This window comes from Lupinus angustifolius, unplaced genomic scaffold (assembly GCF_001865875.1).
Source record: "Lupinus angustifolius cultivar Tanjil unplaced genomic scaffold, LupAngTanjil_v1.0 Scaffold_79_19, whole genome shotgun sequence".
Taxonomy (NCBI): domain Eukaryota; kingdom Viridiplantae; phylum Streptophyta; class Magnoliopsida; order Fabales; family Fabaceae; genus Lupinus; species Lupinus angustifolius.
In genome coordinates this window covers 10,142-24,499 of record NW_017723755.1, presented here as the reverse complement: position 1 = coordinate 24,499, position 14,358 = coordinate 10,142, and the positions used below count along the sequence as shown (strand labels likewise).

Below are 14,358 nucleotides of genomic sequence, written 5' to 3'. Positions count from 1 at the left end.
TTCTTTACAACGCTAGACACCATCACCAACATCTACCATCAACCTTATTCATTACCACGACTTCTCTACTGCCAGACCTCTATGCAAATAGTTACATGAGATGATTCAATTTCGTAGGTGTTATATTATCACTGGAGGCACATCATTAGAGGGTCAAGTGGGGGCAGCTACCCCTGAATTGTTTTTTTAATTTTTTTATTCAATTAATTTTTATCTTAGGAATATATTTGTTGTCTCGTGTGTTGCTCTATCTGTCACTTCTAAATACTTACTTTATATAATCATAGTTGAGATTTTTATAATGAATTGTAGTAATCCCATTTTCCAAGCTACTATATATGTTACACGTCGAAGAAGGGTGAATTGGGTTGAGAATGAACCAAATTGGAAAAAACATGCAAAATCCTCAGCGCTCAACACAGTGGCTCTGAGCGTGGAAAGCCACACTAAGTGTGGATGAAGTTAAGCCAAAGGTCTGAGTCGAATGGAGGTGCGGTCAACGCAAAAGCCAAAATCTAGAAACACAAAAATAGATCCAAATGTCATTTTAAAGATATATAGATTCACCTAGGGAGTTGGGAACTGAGTTTTGAACAATATATTTTCTTAAAATGGTTTCTAATCTTCTTAGTTTGTAGATTTATGTAAGTTGGGAATATGATATAAAGGTTAGGAAGTAGGAATAATGAGAATTTTTTATGTTTATGGAGAAATTGATACATCTCTATGAACTCAAATTCCAAATTTCATTTATCATCAAAGTTAAGTATAAAAATACTTAATTAGATTGCTTCTTAGCGGTGATTAGTTTAATTATTCATTGATGTATTTTGTAATTCAATTTATGAATGAAATAACATGATTTTTATGAATCATGATGTACTTTTAATGCTTACGTTGTGTTTGACAAAATGCTTAGTCTGAGTTGTTAGATATTTTCTTATGATTGGTGAAATACCAATCCTAGGATCTTGAATCTCATGATTCTCACACATAATATAAAACAAGAATACAAAGTCATATTTGAATCCATGTTCTCTGATATACTCCTTTGATATACCTTTTGAAAGAGTTTTGATATGATGACCTTTTGGGACCTTCATTTTCTCTCTGATGGAGAGAGGTGAAAAATATTTGTGGTTTGGTGTATTGGGAACCATAATCATTCTTTATGCATTAACTTATAGGGTTCTCATTATCCCTTATAGGTCAACCGTTTAGGTATCCACTCATTCAGCTCATATCTATTATCAGTTTGAGAAGTCTTATAGGTTGTCAGTAATTAGATCACTTGTTTTGTAACCCCAAAATAAATAGTCGATATAATTGTACTAAATATATGATGCTCACCCATGAGTTAGGAAAAGAACATGTAAGAAATTCTGGTTCGAAAGTCAAAAGCAAGTAATTCATCCTTTATGCATAAAACTAGACGTAGTTGCATGTTTAATTGTCATAATAGATATCTTTGCTCATATGTTTGCTAGACATAGATTCATATTTGCATTGAAAACTCTCAAACATGATGGTGTGAGTTACTAGACATAGAGCATGCTTGATGATTCATAGATTATAATATTATCGGTTTAGTTGCTAGACATAGAGCTAAGTTGGTAAAGTGTTAGTATAGACCATGAAATTGATGGCTAACACATTTGGGGGCTTGCATTAATCTCAACTCATATGCATAATTTCTAGACATAGAAGTATGTATGTGTGTCATAATCATTTATCTTGTGTTTAAGGTTTAGGCTTTATATCATGAGTTGGTAAGTAAACTAAAGCATTAGTTCTTAGTGCATTTGAGGTCAAAATATTGTTTGAAATTATACTTTATTTTATTGATTGATTGTTTGTCAAATTTACTGATATGAATAGTTAGTCAATGTCACATTCAAACTCCAACACTTTTATTATCAAAAGTTTTTAACCAAAACAATGACCAATTGAAAACTCTTTTGAAAATTAGTTTAAAGTAGTAATTCGATCTTTAAAGGCTAAGTTAGCAAGTCCATGTGGACACGACAATCCCTTACTTTCTATACTTGTTTGTGACAATCAAGGTTATATTTTTACATCTATTTGTCGGTTTAGCGTAGATGTACTCTCTTATGGAGATACTCGTTGAAACTAACACATTTCTTTAATTTATAGCTTGATAAATAAATATAGTGCAACTTGTGTAGTTATTCTAAAAATTATACATGGTAAATTAAGTTTTCTTACACGTATAAATTATAAATATATAATGTTGGTTATAATAATATGATTTCATTTGAGTTTGTAATAATTTTACGCTTGATGAAAGATATTATGTATGTATTTATAATATATACTCTAAGGATGCTTATAAGTCATTTAACATTGATAATATATGTATTTTTTATCAAATTTTTTTATCTTAGGAATTTCAATGAGCATCAAAAGATAAGTTTGAGATGTCAATGTCAATAATTTTTTCTTGGTGTTGTTAGTCATTTAAGTATGAAAATTTCTCAATCATATATCGTTAGTCATATTTTGTTTTAACAAGTCATTCGTCTTATCTTAGCTATTGTGGTTCAACTATTATATAAATATCATTTTTAACAATGAAGACAACCAAACAAAATTACGTAGTAAGATAGATAATAAATTTCTTATAAACAACATAATTATTTATGTTAAAAATGAAATAGCTTAAAATATTACTTTTAATTCAATCATGTATGTTTCCTTATATTATTCGTTACTTAATTAATTTGAGTTATAAATAGTAATCAAATATTATTGTCCTTCCTAAAATTAAGATCAAGTTCTGCTACTAATTATCACTATCTTCATGGACATGGTTTGTCTTGCCCAGTTTCGTTTTCTCACTGTGGCATTGTTTTCTCTAAATAATTAAATATGTTGTCAACATAAGAGGTTCTGAAGTTTTGGTCATGGAGATGGTATTGAGAGGTTGAAGAAGGGAATGGGAAGGTAATTCACATGTTTCTTTTTTTTTTCAAACAAATAATAATTAAATTTGTTAACAACATCTAAATTTTTTTCTTGCTTCCGAACTGTTCTTTAGTCTTGAGAGGATGAGATTTGGATGGATGGAAGTTGAGGTGGAATCTTCACTTGTTGTCTGAGAAGTGCTTGAATGCGTTGGGGGAGGTACCTGAAAAAATTCTATGTTGATCAAGTTAGTATATGGAAGAGATAGAGAGAATAAGAGAATAATATCATGAGATATATGAAAGAATAGAGTAAGTAAATGAGAGAGTGTAAGTAAACTTCCTTGAAGGGGAAATCCTCTATTTATAATGGAGAGGTGAGGGGAATATTCCTTTGCAGATGTAGTAGGCCTTGCCGGTCAAAGGGCTTGTTGGGTCTGTCCCAAACAAGGTAGCTTTTCTTGTATCATGCGACTTTAGCAGGTCCGTACTCTATGGATGGGACGTGTAGTCGTATTGTAAGTCCATCTTGTCATCTACCAGTTTAATAGTGTATAGTAGGTTGCATCTTGTTGTATAGGTCTAGGTTGTGTAGTTGAGGTGATCTCCTTTTGCATGGGATACAACCGAGAAGTGTCAAGAGTAGACCTCGTGTTGTCTTCTTGTTTCTGATTCATTGACATGATATCTCAATAAGTTGTTCGGTCTCTTTGGTTAAGGCTTGGAGGAACTTAAGGATCATTCCCTTTGTCTGGCTTATGTTCACAACCGTCGACCTTGTCCAATCGTGACATGTCCTTTTAGAGTGGGGTAGAACATGTGCCCCTAGTCTAGCGGTATCGCCGATAACGATTGCTCATTTTTGGCAGTTAATGTCAGCGCGTTGGGCTCAAACTCAATATGAAGGTTTGAGAAGTTTGTTTGTTCTTTGACACGTGGTTGGCCAGAAATGTTAGAATTTCATGCCAACTATGCACTGATGTGTCGCCTATATCTCTGGGCCACTGTTGGATTCCACAATGTTCTTTTTTGTGTTGTTGGGATAGGTCAGGTCTTGTCTTTTGGTCTTTTAGCGCACGGATCCCCACACCTAACATGAGATTTGTACTTAAGTGTTTTTTATATGGCCAAGATGATTATGAGGGATTAGAACGTTGGAGGAGGTCCTCTCACCCTTTTTCTATAAAATCATTTTTCCTTCTTCGTCTTCTTTACTTCTTCCTTCTTATCATCTGGTTGTTTCGCTACAGAAATTTCTTCAGCCTTCGTTGCTTCATCAACCTCCTTCATTCGTCAATACTCTTAGGTAACTTTCTTCCACTCATTTTCCTTCTTTGTCAGTATAGTTGTGGAAACGGGGGATTCTTCGAGTGATAGTAGTATGAAGGTATTGTCGAGTCCTCCTCCCTCCTTTGTTGCTTCATCCTCTCGACACCGTGACAGATGGAGTTTCAATTGTATTAGCTACCATTAGATTTTCCTAAATTTGAGTGACTAAGATGTGGAAAAAACTTACTCCTAGAATAAGTAGTACCCTCTCTATATACATATAGAGATTTATGAAATGATCGTGAATCTAGGAACTCATTACCGAGACTCGGACCAGTCAGTCCTTATCACTCACGAGTCCAAAAGCATGGACTGGACCTGACTTGTTGTGGTACCTGTGGGCCTTGAACTAATTGTCATCTCTATCTATAACATTAAGATTGATGTTTAGTGATTAAGAGTTCCGGACTTGACCCTTACTGATACATCTATCTTTCCCACAACCAGTTGGTAAAAGCCTCATGCCCAAACTATGTAAAATAATTAGGAAAGTACATAAATGACACCGCAATAGGCATATTTTTGGTCTAGTGGTATGATTTTGGTAATCAAGAGAGTTGCCGAGTTCATTAGGAAAACGTACTGTCCCAATGTTTGAAGTTTTTATAAATAATTTAATGTGTTATTCTTATCTTTGTTTATAGCAAACGATTTTATAAAATAGGCAGACAAGTAAAGCTCCTACTTCCCAAGAGAAGAAAAGGCATAGCCATAAAATTAAAAGTACAAACTTTTTATAAATTATATTAGAACCTCTAAAGTTTCACCATATAAGAAAATGAGATACACAGTAATCATGAACTTTTATTGAATAGAAAGACATCCATAGTAAACATCTGCTATTACAATCAGAACTTCATACATTTCACCATATCATCATGAAAATGAGATACATAGTGAACTTCTAAGTTATTGAATATAAAGATAACCTTAGTCATAAAAGTAACTAACTCTAAGTTAGAGTCACTAGGCAAATTATTTCCACTAAGCTATCTAAGCATACTTGCAGCTACCATAACCTGAAAATAAAAGGAATACAGAAGACAATGAATAAGTTAGTTGGGTCAACTACTCAATCAAACGATATTAAGCATGTTTTCGATCTCTTCTTGAGAAACAAGGGAATTTCTTCCTGTTGAATAATTTTTATGGATTCCATCATTTCCCCAATTCAATTAGAAGAAAATATAAAATAATGCATGGCTAAATAAAAATAAATCACATGATAACCCTTTTCCTTTGAGAAAAAAAGAACTTATTCCCTTTTTCTTAATAATTCTTATAATAACATATTATTATAGCATCATTCAATTCATATAACCGACCTCACATAGTATGATAAAGACTTTTGTTATATAATTAATGATGACCTTAATTTATAGCAGAGAAATAGCTTACTTGGGTCACTCTGAGTAATGAGACCAGAACCAGAGAAGTAACAGTTCCATGTGTTTCTTCCTTTCTTTGCATAGTACTCATTCATAACAACAGAAGCATGGTTTATGAGAGTGTCAGGAATGAAGCAAGAACCACCTGGTTGGATAAGCTTGCAATCATCCAAGAAATCACAAACATAGAGAATGTTATTTTTCAATTCTGTATCATTTGCTAAATACTTAGCAATACACCAGCTACTACTGTTACAGGATCCCTACATTTCATAACCAAATTAAAAAAATGTTAGCTTATATGAATTTTAATATTATATACTTAAGATTAGGAGATAAAGTTATTATACCATTCCTTCAGCAAACTTCAAATGTCCTCCTACAATAACAAATCAATAAAAAATCAGCTATGTATAACAAATTGGAAGTATCACTGTAATTTGAACCAAGTTTAGACAGTACTTACATCTCAAATAAATTAAGAAGGACCATTAAATCAAGAAAAATGAATAATTGTTGCATGCATTTGTTATTAATATTTATGATAGCATAACAAGACAACTAAGTTTACACAGTAATCAGTTTTTAAGTAAAATTGAGAAGTACCAGTCCATAAAATAAAGCAAACCCAACAAAAAAATTAATAAACTACAAGACATGTAACAAAAAATGTAAACCTATACAAACAAGAACTAATTACCAGAGTTAGAGAGGAGCAAAGAAAAATGAAGGAAAATGACAAGTGACCCAATTGGTTTGATCATGATGTGATTGCTGGAAATTGTAAAAAGCAAAATGGTATTTTTCGTAAGTGCTAGAAGCTGTTGAATCTGTAACGAAGACTTAAATGGCATAATATATATACATATATATAGGTTCATGTCATTGATTTAGTTGTTACAAATCAATTCCATTTACCATTTATATCAAGCAGAAAGAAAACATGGTAAATGGAATTACCATATAAGTGATAGATGAGAGTATTTCTATGTATCATTGGTGTAAAACTTTTTAAGTACATCGTCCACTATTGATTTTTATTTCTTTTATTTGTGAGTCAATACGAATTACCATATAAGTAATAGATGAGAGTGTAAAAAACACTTATATTTCAATGTAGACATATTATATCTATTTACAATTACTTTTGGCCATGACCGTACAATATCTTCTTATAGAATTTAAACTTACATTTATTGGAAGATGAAAGGATCGCCAAATGGTTAATTTAAAGGTTGAACTAATGGAATCAATACTTTAACCTCTATCATTTTTCCGTCTTCTAATGAAGTTTTTCTTCTTAAATATAAAATATTACGATGAAATGCGGTATTTTTTTATCAGCAAAAAAAAAGAATTTACTATGAAATATGATAATGCCTTTGTTTTCCTTAACTAGCATGATAAATATCATTGAAGATAGAAACAATAGCATATAATTTTAATGGTCTAAAAGAAGTGTTCCTCATTCCTTGTTATGTTATCATTTAGCAGTTTATATATTCATGACTGTTACAAAACAAATTAACATGTTACTTACTCATGCTGCTAGTTGAACGTGCTATTTCTGTACAATTGAACTCATTTCCCTACACTCTAATTAAGGGAAAAAAAGTTTTAGCTATGGTAATTATTACGAAGTGTATGAATAACCTTCATGTATTTCTTAATAACCTTCGTGTATTTTCTTTGTATGTGTCTTACCATTCTAGTACTTTTTATGTATATGTCTTACCTTTATCTAACTAACTCATGGGTGTTTATTTCATTAGCCCCTGGACTCAGTATACTTTTTGGTTGATAGGTTTGAACGGAATAATAATATATACCTAATATCATAAAGTATAATTATACCTTAGGTTACTTTCTGAAAGTATATAAGTTTGACTATCACTATATGTATTTCTTCTTATCGTATCTTCATATTAACTATCACATGTATTAGCTAAGAGTTTGGATGAGGTACGCACCCCTCTCAACCTATAAATGTCCATCAGCACTCAAACTCGAGAAAGTTATTATTTATATTCTCTCTTACTATGAAATAGGAATTGAGTCTCTCAGAAAGGGAGAATATTTCATAGTGAGAGAATATAAATAATAACTTTCTTGACAATAAGTAGCCCAACACAGTTGTTAGATAGTTGAATTACTTAAGATTATTATCAAGAATTCAATTATTGTCGAATATATAAAATATTCTTTATCAGAGAATAATTTTTACATGTTAATTAGATGAGCTAAACAAAATATATTAAACAAAATTGGAAAAAAAATTTGCATAAAGAAAGGTTACAAACATTCAATTCTTTAGGGTTAGGGTTATGTTGAGAATTGGATTTTGTCGGGAAATGAAGGGAAATGGAAGTGGAGCCATGAAATATAATTGTGAGATGACGCTCAAGCTTTATTTTTCCTTTCATTTCCCTCCAAAATTTAACTCTCAAACAAACCTTTAGGGATATTTTACTAAATTAATAAATGAATGGGAAAAGACATGTTCATTCCTATTTTTCTCTCGGAATAAATTGATCATAAATACATGCTAAATCATTAACACATCAAAACTGTTCCATTTCATGCTATAACCCACTATGGCCTTCACAAACCTGGGATTGTCAGTTTCTTATTTATTACTTTATCCTAAATCTGTTTTTGTAATTCATCTTACACTCCTACCGCATACCGGATAACTATGTATGCAGGTTCCTTCCGAATAAGAGATTCACTGGGTCAGTCACATTGCCTGGCTGAGCTTCCAAAAATGACCAGTTTTATATGGTTATGATTCTATAAGTCCCAATTCTTGTACCCATGTTGAAGACAAACCAGAAACATAGGTAGTCTTGAGTTACAATCTGAATTAACAAATTATTTTTCTTGGATTGATGTGGTAAGTGAAAGTAGCATCAAGAGTTACTTTAACTGTGTTGGTTTCCTATCTGCTGTTTTGATACAGTGCATGTGAGAACATATTACATGTTCTACTCAGTGAAAGTAGCATCACCAAGACTTATGGATACTTTTATTTATTCATTTTGGGATTGAATACAATGATACATTAATAGCACACATTGCAACTATTAACTCCCTCATATGGTCAAGTATAAACAAATTATCCTTACAAGTATTAAGAGACAGTCGAGCAGCCAAGTGCATGAACCTCCTACTTAATGAAGTCTGAAGATGGTAGATATGCACAGCCTTACTTTCGCAACATAAGAAGCTGAATCCATGGTTTCAACTCATGATTAAAATGCAAGCAACTTTACCGCTACGTCGAGTATCACCCTCGTAAAAAGAATTAAGAGACATAAAAACAATTATCACACTAAAGTGGATGTTTACAGCTTTGGTATCATGGTCAAGGAGTTTAGCTAACAGGACTCTCAACAAGGATGGCTTACGCGAAGGAGGGGCAAAAGCCCTTGCAAATGGAATAGAACAAATTGTTAGAAGGTATGGGGCCTATGATGACTGGGAATGTCACAAAAGACCATGTGGAAGTATTGGCAGAGCTCTTTGAGCTATCCCTATTCCCTAATCCTGAAAATTACCAGGTACATACATACATATATATACAACAACCAAGCCTCAATCCTACTAAGTGGGGCCGACTATGTGGGTTTATTGATGCGATAATGCTCTATCATAGATCATGATCCAAAATTATACTATCTAGTGAAATTGGGCTCCTTAGCCTAGACCCTAGAGTATGCATTAGTTATTTGACTTATCCCAACCTTGCTACTCTTCCCCCCGTTTTTCATTTTTAGTATATAAGAATTCTTTTAGTAAAAAACAGAACATAGAGGAGCTAAACTGGTTTCATTCATTTAATTTGTTAGCAGCATCATGTTTATACACAAAAGAGCGGCTCCATCGCCTGTTAAATTGTCAAATACAAACTTTATAGAAATTTCCACAAAATAAGGATAACACTCCTTTCCTAACTATCCATCAGCTAATATTACAGCCATCACTTGTTTCAACTAATCATACACATCTTTTCCGAAATTTCAACTAAGCCCATATCTCTATACTTATCAAAATATCTATAAAACATAATATATGACAGCAAATGTGTCTGCACTTAATAATTCTCTCCTATAGTTGGAGAGTGATGCTCATATGGAATAGAAATAACAGGTCTCTAATTTATTTCCCTAAGATTCCTGTAAACATGAAAGAACCTACTCTTCAGGTTTCTATTAGAGGGTCATAAACGTTCTAATGGTTCGACTATGTTTATACAGGCATCAATGTCATAAGCTTGTGAAATTTTTAAATGTCAATAATAAAATGCAAGTCCACCACAAGAAAAAAAATAGAGGTGCAACATACCACAAACTTCTCTAATCTAAAGAAGTTCTAGGAACAAAGTAAAAACTTTGAAAGGTAAATAACAATATCAAACCTGTGCACTGAAGTTTCTTCTTCCATTTAGGAATTAGGATGAACAAATCAAAGCTTAAATTAGAGCAATCATAGTTACAGTTCAAAATTTCATATATTTTGGCTAATAGAACTGCTTGTGGTGCTCTTCAATCTTCATAACAAAAATGGACAGTGTAACATCTAACAAGGCTACATGATGTACCTTCAACAACAATTTGATGTCATATCATGTTTGGAAGCATATAATAAAGGGAAAACTACACTAACCTCTTCTAAGGTCTGACTTAACTAGAATCGGCACCCATCTCGTCTCACAATTACACCGATGTTCTCGAGGTTTATGTGGTAGAGGTAGTGCAAATCTAATGACTAATGGTAAAATAAAACATCAAGGGGTAAGTATGGTGATAATATAAAAATACAAGGATAAGTGTAATGATAAGTTAACAACATAAACTTCCAAGAAAGTTGCTGTAACAACAACTGTAAGTAAGTCAAGTCTAAGTAAAACAACAAAGCTATAACTTAAAATAGCTTGGTTCCACCGGCATTTCAAATTGCACTCAATAACTGCAATTGCAGCAGCAATATTGCAGTTTTAGGAATCTTCACAACAGCACGACAACCGCAATTGTGAAACGCATTTTCTGCAATTGCAGCCACATCGGCCACATTTTCCGCAATTGAAAGCACTGGTGCTTGCCTCAAATACTAGGAGGATTAGTATGGAGAAATTCTTGAATAGTTGAAGGAAACTCCAAGCCTCCAAAACCAGCATCAGTACCCTCGGAAATAAAAGCAGCTTTCCCTAAAAGCAAGTGTGCCAACCTTAAAGGCTCTACCTTCTCCTCTTCCCCACCACCATTCATAAAATGCTTGATCCACCCATCTAACCTCTTCACCTCTTTCCCACACTTTGGCCCTTCAACACCAACAACTTTTGAATAAAATCCACCTTCACAGTGACAAGAATTACAATCACTGCCATCCTCATAAAACCCATCATTTTCTTTCTCTAATAAGCCCAAAAACTGCATTAACTGTTCAATCTCATCACCATTCTCATGAGGGTTGTTTATAGTTGTGAGGTTATGTGATGGAGTGGTTTGAGTTGTTGGGAAATCTTGGGAAATGGATAAGAATGCTTGAGGAGGTTCACTACTTTGTGTGGTAATGGTTTGGTCTAGGTGGAGGAACATGGGTGAGATTAAAGACTCTCTTGATGATGAAAAATTGCTTTCTTCTTGTACTTGAGAATCTTTTTCTATTGGTGGTAGTGATGTATGATCTAATTTTAATCTCTTTTCAACCTGGGCAATAAAAATAGTAAAAAGTGTGAGGGGTAATTTTATTGCACCTAAAAAGTACTTATCGTTTTCTGTTTTTCTTCAAAACTCAACTTACGGATTTTTCAATTTTTCTGGTGTACATAGAATTGTGCATTACGTACCTGTTTAAGAGAGGTGAAAAATTTGGAATGTGAAGACAGAGATAGTGGTCGAGTTCTGTTGTCCATTTAGGTTTGTCAAAGAAGCACCACCCACGCTCGCATATACCCTAAAGAAAGGTTGGCCTATTAGTATATAGGACAGAGAATATGAGGGTTTAATTACTTCAGTTTTGGTGGTTTGATTTGGGAGGCTTCGAAATTAGAATTCATAGTGTGAATAATTCAAATAGATTGACAATTGAAACAAAATACGGAAAATAGATGAAGTAAAGTAAGTTACAAACTTACCATGGGTGGCCGCCAAACAACTCATTTGGACTGGTACGGATGAACACTTCTGTTGTCTCACACTTTGTGTCTCACTCCATGTATATGGATTTATGATTGGTTAAAAAAAATATTTAATAATTAAATTTTAATTTAACATTACATGTCCATAAGACATGAAGTGGCATAAATCCAAAGTTATATCAATCACATTAGATATACATATGTATTATGTTAATATTAATATTTAAAATTTAATAACTAATCCAATAAATATTTTTAGAGTAAATTACACTGATATTTCTTGAGTTTTAGTGAAATTATATAAATTATCCCTTACTTTTTTACACCTACACAAACCTTCCCTAATTTTTATACTTTCATTACACTGACCACACCCCTGCATAAGAAATAAGTGTAGACAATATTGTGGAGACAATTCCAAATAATATATGAGTCAATATTTCTTTATTATTTTTAGTTCGTTGCACAATATTATAAGAGCAATTTAAACAATATTTCTTTAAAATTGTTGATGCATTTTGCATTTATCGCATTTTTTGTTTAAAAGATTACACTTATTTCTTATGCAGAGGTTGTCAGTGTAATGAAAGTATAAAAACTATGGGAGGTTTGTGTAAGTGTAAAAAATTGAATGGTGGTTTGTGTAAGTTCACTACAACTCAGGAGATGTTAATGTAATTTACTCATATTTTTATTTGCATTATTATATAAAATAAAATGTATGATTGTGTTTTAAAAGTATAAACAAATATAATATTTGTATATTTTATCTTCTATAACAACATTTTAGTACAAATCAAGCCACATTCATGAAAAAATTGTAAGTTTAAATGAAACATGGGCAATGTGATTGAGGCAATTTACATAAAAATTGACCTATTTTGACTCATTTTAGCCAATTTTAACTGATATAATTATATAACCGATATAATTAATATACAGTATTAGGATAAGAATGGGTTCACTGGTTTATCAAGTAAATGGACGATATGGTACAGGTTTTATAACACTAAGTGAAACTAAACTAATTTTGTAGCTCACAACTTCTTAGTTATAGGTACGAGTTTATAGTTGATTGCTTCCAATATAAATAAAAGTTGTGAGTTTGTAGGTAAAAGCTCTTGTAGTTAGCTTTTTAATTAGAGTCTTTTAACAAAATTAGGTCTACAACTAGATAAATTGAGTTACATGACTAATGTTTCATTAGATGATCATTGATGTACATTGAAAACATTTTATATCAAGGGCCCTAAATCACTATTTCATAAACACACGTTTTCATTTTGATAAAAGCAAAAATTAAAGCTTTTCTTTTCTATGGATGAACTTGAGGTTGTGATGGAACAAGTTTATTGTCCAAATTTCATTAGTGTTTTTTATACTACAATGTAAGCATAAACATTCTAACTTAAATATTGCTAAAGTTTGGTATGAATTTGCTTCTGCCAAATGGTGGTTAAATGTCATTACTGTTTTATATTCTCATTTTAAGACTGAGAAATGAAAATTCACCCACCAGTAAGAGGAGATATTAGAGTATATATGGTGTTCAACACAATCATTTTGAGCTTGGAATGCTTGATACATTCCAGCATGCAGGAGATGTTAGAATAACTTAGATTTTGTATGTGATAATCGATTAACACTATGGTTAATCGATTATATGGATATTGAAATTGTTGTAATCTGTGAAAGTTGATTGATTAACATTGTAGTTAATTGATTAACAATTAGTTTTTTTTCTCAGTTTGAGTTGTAATACTGTATTTGGTAATCGATTAACAATATAGTTAATCGATTAACTGATTGATTGTTTTTTTATCAGCAATGAAATCTTTATTAAACAAGAGATAAAACAATTAGGAGAACAAGTGGTACTCATATCCACATTAACCCTATAATTAACAAAGAGAATGGCAATTTGAAGGGTGTCTCACCCAATTGACATAAGAATAAGAGAACAAAGGAAAGCGGGCGTTGAGAAAGCTTCAAGAATTCAAAAAAATAAGCTTCATCATATCATCTAACTGATTGTTAGTTAGACATTATAGTATCTAAATGGTGATTCCCTTATTTCTTGTAATTCAATGAGAAATAATGTAGTGAAAGATTCATTCAATAATGAGAAATAGAGTTTTTATTCTTTTTCTTTCTTTCTTCAATCTTTTTATTTCTCTTTCATACGCCTTGATCCATCAAGAATTCTCTTCCACATCTTATACCAAACTTTAACAAATACATATCATCAATCTTAAGATTTATGATTATAAGGATAATCAAGATATCAGATATTGAAGAGATTACATAAAGAAATTGCAACATTGAAGTGTATGATCACTAAATTAATATATATATATATATATTATATATATATATATATATATATATATATGAAAAACAATTCTTTATCTTAATCAATAATATTATCGGTTGGATAATATTATTTCTCATATATCAAATAACAAATTTTGTATTAATAATCTTCTTATGATGATGATAAAACTATTAAATTTGAATAAGAGATTCTATGATAGTTACTAGACTCCCTTTGGACAACATATTTTGACGTAGAAAATAA

At 31.8% G+C, this 14,358-nt stretch overlaps 2 protein-coding genes across 3 annotated transcripts; both read right to left on the bottom strand.

The window, feature by feature from the left end:
• Positions 1–5,037: 5,037 nt before the first annotated feature.
• LOC109339507 (glucan endo-1,3-beta-glucosidase-like) lies at positions 5,038–6,584 on the bottom strand. The gene is made up of 4 exons (XM_019576963.1): positions 6,342–6,584; positions 5,992–6,020; positions 5,652–5,904; positions 5,038–5,272 (listed from the first exon to the last, which is right to left on the bottom strand). Exons 1-4 carry the CDS (start codon positions 6,520–6,522, stop codon positions 5,247–5,249), a joined length of 489 nt encoding a protein of 162 aa, XP_019432508.1. The 5' UTR covers positions 6,523–6,584; the 3' UTR covers positions 5,038–5,246.
• A 3,532-nt stretch (positions 6,585–10,116) lies between these two features.
• LOC109339506 lies at positions 10,117–11,653 on the bottom strand. 2 transcript variants are annotated; one of them, XR_002106668.1, is made up of 3 exons: positions 11,490–11,653; positions 10,611–11,349; positions 10,117–10,408 (listed from the first exon to the last, which is right to left on the bottom strand). XR_002106668.1 is itself a non-coding variant. In XM_019576962.1 (2 exons), exons 1-2 carry the CDS (start codon positions 11,553–11,555, stop codon positions 10,744–10,746), a joined length of 672 nt encoding a protein of 223 aa, XP_019432507.1. In that variant the 5' UTR covers positions 11,556–11,653; the 3' UTR covers positions 10,117–10,743. The 2 variants fall into 2 exon arrangements, 1 of the variants encoding a protein (XP_019432507.1); XM_019576962.1 differs by having other exon boundaries at positions 10,117–11,349.
• Between the last annotated feature and the right edge of the window lie 2,705 nt (positions 11,654–14,358).

What these genes read in the sequence shown, in the direction of transcription:
- LOC109339507 (XM_019576963.1), bottom strand. Translation starts at nt 6,522, where the DNA reads ATGAACCTATATATATGTATATATATTATGCCATTTAAGTCTTCGTTA. An exon ending in TTTGCTCCTCTCTAACTCTG is followed by an intron (nt 6,021 to 6,341) that starts GTAATTAGTTCT and finishes TTGTTATTGTAG; the next exon opens with GAGGACATTTGAAGTTTGCT. An exon ending in TGAAGTTTGCTGAAGGAATG is followed by an intron (nt 5,905 to 5,991) that starts GTATAATAACTT and finishes TATGAAATGTAG; the next exon opens with GGATCCTGTAACAGTAGTAG.
- LOC109339506 (XM_019576962.1), bottom strand. Translation starts at nt 11,555, where the DNA reads ATGGACAACAGAACTCGACCACTATCTCTGTCTTCACATTCCAAATTT. An exon ending in TTTTCACCTCTCTTAAACAG is followed by an intron (nt 11,350 to 11,489) that starts GTACGTAATGCA and finishes TTTATTGCCCAG; the next exon opens with GTTGAAAAGAGATTAAAATT.